General features: G+C 37.7%; 1 protein-coding gene across 1 annotated transcript; it reads left to right on the top strand.

Annotated features, from left to right (window-relative positions):
• The first annotated feature begins 8,810 nt into the window (after positions 1-8,810).
• On the top strand, positions 8,811-9,221 carry LOC112698260 (uncharacterized). The gene has a single exon (XM_025751585.3). The coding sequence runs from the start codon at positions 8,811-8,813 to the stop codon at positions 9,219-9,221; it is 411 nt and encodes a 136-aa protein (XP_025607370.2).
• The last annotated feature ends 506 nt before the right edge of the window (positions 9,222-9,727 follow it).

Below are 9,727 nucleotides of genomic sequence, written 5' to 3'. Positions count from 1 at the left end.
AACTTGTCGTCTTGCAAGAAGAGGTTTAAGGGTTTGTAATCAATCACCAATCTCTTCTTTCCTCTGATCTGTTCAGATCTCTTTTCCACATAGAATGCTTGGCATGCCCAGTTGGAAGTTGTTGGTTCAATTAAACCTTGCTTTAGTAACGAAGCGCATTCTTCCTTTGCCAACTTCAGATCTTCAGGATTCATTCCTGAATGGGTTGCCTTGGTAGGGTTGATGTCTTCATTCTTCTTGAAAGGCAATTGAATGAAGAACTCTTGATTCTTCCATAAAGGAAGAGGGTGATCAAACTTGTCATGACTGTCACAACAAGCTTTTAATAACCTGTTCTGGATAGCCTCATAGTCTGGAGGAGCCTTGCTAATCTCATAAATGCCTCTGTTTTCAAGAAATGGCAAGAACTTCCTTTTGAATTTCAGACCTTCAGGCCATATTGACATCCCCTGCGTTTGGTAATATGCATCAAAACCAAACAGTACATCTTTCTCAGGGAGGTAGCTTCCCAGAACCTTCAGCCAAATCACCATTTCAGGAAATATTTGTAGCCCAACATTTCCTCTAGAAATATGGTCAATGGTAAATCTTCCTTGGCTGGCTGTTGTGTAGATCTTGTCATGAGGAGCCCAAATTTCATCAGGTAACAGATTGGGCCTGACTACAGTTGCACAAGATCCTGTATCAAGCAGTGCTACGACCTTTTTTGGCACATCATACTTGGATGCCAAAAGTTTGAGTTTGAAGTGGGGTCGTTGGATTCCATCAATTCTTTTGGAACCTAAACTTCCTAGACATCCTTCTTCTGTCATCCACTGTTGAGGCGGAGCAGGTGCCATATAGTGGATTGGTCTGTAGTCATCATCAGAAGAACTATCTTCAGGATCATGAAGCATGTACTTCGTATACTCATCTGCTTCTGACTGTTCTTCAAGGATCGATTCAAGATCTTCATCATCTTGGGTTAAGACAGCATCTTGTAGAGATTGAAGCATCTTGATTTCTCTTTTGCTTGTCTGCTTCTTATTGGGACATTTCTTGGCAAAGTGCCCAGTTTGTCCACAAAGAAAACATTTGTTAGTTCGCTTGTCCTTGAAAGTCTTTTTTCTGAAGAACCGTTTCTTTCCTTTGAACTTTCTTCTTCTGCCGAAATGGCTTTGATCGAAATCTGATCGTCTGGTTCTTCTGTAGTGGTGCTTCTTTTTTGTGTGGCAATCACATGAGTCTTTATCCTTGCATTTGATCTGCAGATAAGACTTGTTGCATGCTCCTTTTAGTTTAAGGGAATTCTTGGCTAGCTGTTTGAACAAGTCTTGCTGGTTGCAGAGCTTGTCAAGAGCTGCTAGAGCCAATTGATAGATTTCTCCGAAGGTTATCGTTGGAATATCCTTCTGGTAAATGGCCATTGTTCTTCGTATCTCTGGTAGGAGCTCTTTTGGGAGTGAAGCAAGATATACTTCCTTAAGTGTTGAATTGCTCTGTCCTCCAAGAGGGTAATATTTGGCCTGCATCCTTTTGAAATGCTTTTCCAGATCTTTCTTATTGAGTGAACAGCATTTCATCTCGTAGTATTCTTGGGAATTTCTCTGCTGGATAATCCCAATGTCTCCTAGGAATTCTCTATGCAATCTTCCTAGAAACTGAGCAGCACCTCCACCAGTGAGTTGCATACGCTCATACTCACTTAGTGTGTTTATCCATTCTCTAAGATTACCGGTCATCCTGGTGACGAACTCAGAGAGTACTTGCTGGATATCTGCATTAGGAGTGGACATCTTGGTATCAATCCAGGCTCCAAAATCATTCAACCTTTCTCTGTATTTGTGAGGGGGAAGGTTATCGAAAGTGAAATAATGGTTGCCTGCTTTCGTCTGAGTGGGCTTAGTCTGTGGGAGATCATCATCTTCTTCTTCTACGACTATCCCTTCTCCTTCTTCTTCTGAGGTTGGGTTAGCCTGATCAACCATTGCTATTGCAGAAAGATCTGCAATTTGATCTTCCTCAGATGATTCTTCAACCGAAAAGTCTGACGAGTCAGACGTTACTTCTTTAAACGAGTCACTTGAAGTGACGTCTGCATTAATCATTCCGATTGTCCTCTTTTCTGGTACTTCTTCTTCCTTTCCTTTGGAAATTGCCTCAGTTTTTTCTCCAGAGATTTCTCCTCTGAGAAATTCTCTTTCTGACCATGGTGGATTATGCATCCTTTTTTGTGAAGGTCCTGTAGGTTGAACCGGGTGTGGCTTAGGCTTTGTGTGAAGTCGTCGGGCAAGATGGTAATGGGTTTTAAAGATGTTGTCGTAGTCAGGTTCATTTATGGTTGGCTGCTGTGGAGGAATGTAAGTGGGTGTATACATGGGATACTGTGGTGGATATAAGGCTAATGGATCTGTGGCTAAAGCTTGTGGCTTGGGTTGTCTGGCTTGATCTTGTTCGATCTGTCTGATCTGGGCCTTGATACGGGTAAGCTCTTGGTCCTTTTTTTGAAATTCTGGGCCAAAGTAATGGGTTTGGATGTAAGTTTTTAGGTCTTGGTCAAGTTTTTGGGCTTGTGTGGTCAATCTATTTTTTAGCTCCTCAACTTGTGTTTGGACTGAGTACACTTGTGAGGACAGGTTGTCTGTCTTTTCAACGAGTGTTTCCAAAGTGTGGTCAATTCTCAACAGGACTTTGTTTTGGCTAACAGCATTTTCCGTTTGCCAATTCAGGACCTCATCTTGAGGTGAAGTTGACTGGACTCCTTGTGGAGTTACTCCTTTTGGGGCTATGTATGGCCGTCGAGTAATCCTTTGACTGTCAGTGGAGACCTGTAGAGGAGGAAACTCTTGTTCATAAGGCTTGAGAGTTGCTATGCATGGTATAGCAATAGGATCTGAGAACTGGGGCCTAAGGATCTTCTTTTTCTTCTTCCTTAGATAAAACCTTGGTGGTTCCTCAGGTTCATCTGGTGGGTAGAACTTTGGAGGAGCAGTACAGCTCTGCTTCCTGTTCTTCTTGGACTTCTTCTTTTTGTAGTAGTCCTCATCTTCTGATTCTCCCCACGCATCACAGTCGCAATCTGAGTCACACATATTGTGATCAACATCCCATATGAAATGGCCATTGACGTGTGAGACATAGACTGGCTTTCCTTCCTCATAGTAGTGAATTGGGGGATCATCTTGATTGCTGGTATGTTGAACAGTGAGAGGAGAGATCATATAGATCCTCCTGGAGGATGACTGCCTAGAAAAGGATGGTCGTCCTTCTGTTCCTGGCCTTTGAAAAACCGTTCTGACTGTTCCGTCAGTCTCTCGCGTGACCACTGGTGGTGATGTTGTTTGGACATCAGGAGTGCTTTGTAGAAAAGCTCTCTCATAGTTAGTAATCCATTCTAGTGGTACTATGGCCGCAAGCTCATCTGGAGGAATCATCCTTGGAATGTTAACTATGGCCGGACCATGGTTCTTGTCTGTGAACATCAAAAGAGCATCATGGGTGGTGTTTGGAAGATTCAGATCCAAAGCGTGATCTTGGATTCTGTACAACACCTGGTGATGGAGTGTTGCCTGTTCAGCACTGGCGTCTTGTGTAACACCAATCAACTGAATTTGTATCCGGATCCTTTGGGAAAGGGTTGGATCTGTAAGCCTGATAGTGAAATCTGGCGAGATTGTGAGAATCACACTCCCATTAGTGAGAGTGGATACAAGTGCTCCAATAAGTGCATGTTGGTATTCCTTGAAGGTAGTGTCTAAAAGTGCAATCTTTGCAGTAACAGGTAGTCCTTTTCTGCCATGTAAGGTCAGAATCATCCTTATAGCTCCAAGGTGCAGGTGAGTATATCCTTGTGACAAGTATTCACGAATGAGTTCTTGAGGGATCTCAATCGTAACATACTGTTCTGCAGAGGTGGCTTGAAGACCACACTGTTGTAAACGGGAAGTTTGAATCACTTCCTTAACAGGAGGTGATGATTCTCTTCTTATGAGGTGGCGAATACTAAACTGCTTTTTTCGGTGGTAGAAAGAGTATGGATTTATGAGAGGTTGTTGAGTAGCAGGGATTTTTGAGTCTTCTGGTACATGAGTGATTTCGACAAGATTTTCTATCTTGTTGGATAGGGTTTTATGAACAGATGGTGGTAAACGATCAAGAGAAAGTTCTGTATTATGAAAGATAGGTTGGCTAGATTCAGGGTTTGACATGAATATTTCAAAGTCTCTCTTACTCTCTATTATCTCCAATATACCTTCTCTTTGCTTTAGTTCATTAGGCTCTGATACCACGGGGTGCATCCAGACGTACTTCTGAAAGAACATACCCATATATCACATATCGTAAAGCAAATAAATTGGTACGGCCTTTTAGTTAGTGAAGCCATGGAGTGATCCAAAATGTCAGTGTCATGCCGTGTGTTAGAAATAATAGGGCACAAACCAATAGGAAACAGGAAAAGATTGACATCATATTCCTACTTGGCTAATTGCCCGTACTGCATTGCGTCTAGGGCTGGCAATTGATAGGGTAGGGTAGGGTTTGGACCATATCCTAACCCTATTCGCGGGTTGAAAATTTCATTAAAACTCTACCCTATTCTACCCGTGGGTTGAGAATCTCTCAACCCTAACCCTACCCGCACCTAAAATTTTAAACCCTACCCTACCCTACCCGCAGAAATATCAAATTTTTTCAAAGTAAATATAAAATTCAATTATTTCGAATTTTATACGTATTAATAACATAAAAAATAAAAAACTAATGCTTTAAATTTTTAAATTAACTAACTAGTTTAGTGGTTGTTCACTTATTATAAGTCATTACATAAGAAAGGTTGTGGGTTCAAGTCTCACTTCTTTCATTATATAGAGAAATTTTTATAAAATATGTGTTATATATGAGGTGCAGGTAGGGTAGGGTAGGGTACACCCTAAACCCGTACCCTACCCTACCCACAGGCATACCCGGACCGTACCCTACCCTACCCGCTGCGGGTAGGGTAGCCTACCCTACTCGAACGGGTTGGACCGGGTTGGATATCCGCGAGTAGGGTATGAATTGCCAGCCCTAATTGCGTCGCTATGAATGCCAATGATTTCTTGTGGCTTGTGGGCCAATGATTTCTTGTGGCTTGTGGGGTGTCTGAATGAATTTTTTTTCTTTAAGATTGTAGTTTTGAGAACATAATAAAATAAAATATTAAAAATAAAGACATAAAAATTAATATTTTTATATTTTATTTAATAATAAATTAAAATAAAATTATAAAAGTATAATCTATTTTTTTCATATTTTTTAGTAAAAATATATAATTATAAAAATTTCATAAAAATAATAAAAATAAAAAATTATATTTTTTATTAATATCTTTATATTAAGAAGAATATAAAATATATTAATTTAGTATATTTAAATATAGTATTTTTGTTTATATTTTATTTGTTAAATAATTTTGTGTTTTTGTGTTTTTATCTCAATGTTTCGTATTTACAAACAATAACTGTGTGTTTAATTAAATAGAAAATAACAAAAAAAAAGAAAAAAGAAGTGGGAAGGAAAAATCATTTTTCCCTTATTTATTTGGGTAGAAAATTTGAAAGAAAAGTTTGTAAAGTAACTTAAAAGGTTCTCCTTTGGAAAAAAGCTAATGGAAATGAAAAATGATGAGAAAAAAATTCTCTCATATTATTCTTTTTTAATCAATATTTTTCTTTTTGTTTCTTTTTTATTTTCATTCATACAAACATACCAAGAGATTTTAAAAGTTGATTTATTTTCTTTTCTTTCTCTTCTTTTTGTTTTTTTATTTCTTTTCTCTTCACTTCCATCCTTCCATCTAAACAAACTCTAAATGATGACTTCTTCGATCTAAGGTCTAAATTATGTTATCATAAAATTTTGATTTTGGACCATTCTATGGTACTTAAATTTTAAACATTGAATTTAAAAATAAAAGAGTAGATCCCACCAATTTGACAATTTCTATCTTTATTTTTAGACAATTTAGATATAAAAAAAAATTGATATAGGCACAAAAAATGCCTCTTTGATTTTTATGGGTCATTCTATTTATTTTCCTTTCCGGTACAAAATGAATTAGTGTAGGCTACTCAAAGTTGACCAACTCCTACAAAAAAAAAAAAAAAAATCCATGATGGAAAGAAAAGACTAGAAGCAAAATGTGCAAAGTATGTGTTTAGAAACAAAAAGATTTAAGGGGCAGTCTCTACCCGTGTCTACCGTTAGTGGACTTGGGCTATGAGCTCTTTAACGTACCCATAACCCATGGTTACTTGTTCAGAATTCTGCCACCTCACAGCTCCGTATTTTCATTGCTGCATTGGAGGGGATGTATCTTCGACAGCCATGAGATAGTGTCGAAGCTATGCACAATTACTCAAGAGGGGGTGAATTGAGTAATGCAACAACAATGAATCTTTTTGATAAATTTAAAGACAATATACAAAAGTGTTATTGTACTAGTATTTTTCCAAGAGCTTAACTCAATTGCTAAGCATTTATAAGGAGCTTTTACTTTCCAATAGACGCCAACTCAAATAAATTGATCAAGCTTTTCACCAATCGGACTTAAGCCACTCCTTAAGTACTTACGAAGCTACTTTTCGATCACAATTTATTTGCTCAAAAGTAAAAGACAATAATATTGAAGAGATGAGTTTGGAGAGATGCAAACGCTATTTAGAGTGGTTCGGCACAATCCTTGTCCTACGTCCACTTTCTTTCTCAATCGCAATTGAGAAGTTCCACTATTGCCAAGCTTCAAGGTGCTCGCGCAAAACCTTTTACAATCTGAGTCCTTAGTTTCTAACACCTCACGGTATATGATCACCACTCGTATACTAACCCACTCCACTTAGAGATACCTTCTCTAAGATTTGCCTTGAGTACTTAGTATACCTCTTTGGTATCCTCACCGACTATAGTGTTTATAACTCTTGACTCAACCTTGGAGATCACACTCCAATTTACAAGGTGTACAAGAAAAACAATTCTCAAAGAATTGTTGAGATGAAGTGAGTGCTCTCTAGAAGAGTGTGTGATTACAAGTTTTTGCACTATTGAACCAATTGATATTACTCTCTCAAAATGTGTATTAAATCACTTGAAAAATGTGTAGAATGTAAGAATATGAATGAGGTATTTTTTTTAAATCAAAAACTTGTGAAATAAGGCTTCAATCCATCCATTTATAGATTCCCCAAACCTTAGAAACGTTGGGGAATTAATGGGATGGAGCATTTATGTCAAAACTAGCCGTTTTTTATGTTTTTGAAATATTTGCATCGATGCATAACACTTTGCATCGATGCAAATGTGTCTTTGATGCTGAAATTTGAATTTTCAGCTAGGTTGCATCGATGCAAACATCTTTGCATCGATGCAACAAGTCGTTGCATGCTTTGCATCGATGCAAGATGAGTGTGCATCGATGCAAACCTCAAAGAATGGCTTAAAATCACTTCAAAATGCTTAGGATTGATCTCAAACTTGTTGGAGTCAATTCCTATGCTTTTGTACTTTTGAAAACAAGTTTTTAAACCATTTGGCTAGCATCGAATTTGCCAAAACATTTTGTGAGTGTGTGTTGAGAGATTTAGCAATTGGTTCTTAACAAGAAGTTACCTAAGTCCTAAGACACTATACTTGTCTTCAAATGTTGTGGACTTGAGTTTCTTGTTGTTGTTGTGTTGCTTCCAACTCTTCATTCCTCAACGTTGAATGTTGGTTGATCTTTCAATCATGCTTGTTCATTCAAGTTGTTTGTTGGTTTGTCTTTCATGTCATTTGTTGGTTTGTCATTCATCAAAACCTACGAATACAAACTTCGTATACAAGCAACATGATTTACAGATAGCTCCAGTTAGTTACATCTCTGTGTTAGGAGCTTAGAATAGGAAACCGGGTTCTGGGTCAGGGTGGGTTGGGTGTTCGGGTTGGATTCATGGGCTAGCCCAAAAAAAAAGAATTCTGCCACCTTAGACGGTTCCCCCCAAAAAAAAAAACGGAGTCTACTCCCTTAGGAGTTAGGATTGAAAATTTGGAATCGGACAAGTCAAGACGGCTGCCACAAAGAAAAGAGCGTGTCATGTTGACAGCTAAGCTTTACTTCCACCCGACAGTAATTTATTTATCGACTTATCATAATATTCTTTGATGCGAAAGTTTCCCCATAAAGGAATTTACTAATTCAAACAAACCAACTATACCAGATAAGGAAAAAACTAATATGTAATACTACCACAGAAGAGTCATATATATACTCATATGATTATAAAATTACAATCAGCTTTGACTGTGTCAATAAGCACGAAATAAGCTTGTGACTTAGGAGACAAGCGAGGAAGTACCAATCAAACCTTTGACCATGCTGGATATCTCAAAAGGAAAAGTTTATATAATGAGCAACTTTATTAAATTTTAGTCTCCATGTAACCAATAAAAATAAAAAATAAATAATTTTATATTATTAGATAAAATTTATATTATTAAAAATATTATTGATAATTATTTAATAATTATAAATTATAAAAGTTGTTAACCCTGCCACTCTTTACCTCAAAAAAGATACAAAGTTGTCAACACGTAGCCATCAGGCTAATAACACGGTTACACAGTGATTAATTTCGTCACGAAATTAAACTGTGTTGTAGCATAACACTACTTTCCTAACAAGTTTCTTAGCTTAATAATCTCCATTATAAAAAAATCAAATTATCAAACTCCCCTAACTTGCCATTCCTATAAATTAATCTTCCAGGCACCATCTTAATCAATTTCTACCTACCACAACCACAACATAGATGAGTAAAATGAGCGAACAGAAGCAGAAGAAGCAGCAGTCTTTGTTAAGCCGCCTTAAGAGGGCGGTGCAGAAGGTGAGGTTTCTGCTAAGATCCACCATAATCAGCCGCACATGGCATGCCGCATCCCTCATCCGCCGCGCTTCTTCACTAGGCAAAAGGCATCTTAGCTTCAATGATCCACCTGGACTGAAGATTTGTTCTTCGGATAATGAAACGGATTCGGAAGCTTCGGCTTCGCGTGGGCCTGGGCCTGGGCTTCAGAGGACTATAAGCTATCCATCCACGGATGAAGATGATATTGATAGAAGAGCAGAGATGTTCATTGCTAATTTCAGAAAGCAACTTCGTATGGAGAGGCAAATCTCCTTGCAGCTACGTTACCACAGAGAGCACAGCTTTGAGTTGATATCTCCATGATTCATGAGTTTAACTTTTTGGGATTCCTCAGATTCAGGAGTATATAGATGCATGCTTGTTAATGGAGGATCTTGTGCGTTTTTTTCTTTGGGAAAAGGATCTCTGTTATCATGTGTGCTATTTCATTCATTGTTTTTTTTGGTCAATATTCATTGTTTTATTTAATTTTTTTCCCCTTAAGGCTATGCAATTTGCATTTTCCCTAAAAGGATGTGTATACAAAAAGATTTGTTTATTCATGTGAAATATTTTTGTATTTTATTTTCTTGTGGCAATTGGATCTTTTATTGACTAAATTGATCTTCACAAAAAAATAACCTACCTTGTTGCTTCCATTTTCTTGCAAAATACTCTTCATCTCCCTTTGCTTAATGGAGCATTAACTTGGTTTGAACTTTGAAATACAACAATCCTTTGCCCTGGGCCTTGAGTAATGCTAGAGTAACCATAAATCACAAACAATAAATAAAAGTATATACTTAAACCAACTCAGGTTGGTCGAGTAG

This window comes from Arachis hypogaea, chromosome 1 (assembly GCF_003086295.3).
Source record: "Arachis hypogaea cultivar Tifrunner chromosome 1, arahy.Tifrunner.gnm2.J5K5, whole genome shotgun sequence".
NCBI classification, from domain to species: domain Eukaryota; kingdom Viridiplantae; phylum Streptophyta; class Magnoliopsida; order Fabales; family Fabaceae; genus Arachis; species Arachis hypogaea.
This window is presented reverse-complemented; position numbering and strand designations above follow the sequence as displayed.

Coding starts and splice junctions, on each gene's coding strand:
- LOC112698260 (XM_025751585.3), top strand. CDS start 8,811: ATGAGCGAACAGAAGCAGAAGAAGCAGCAGTCTTTGTTAAGCCGCCTT.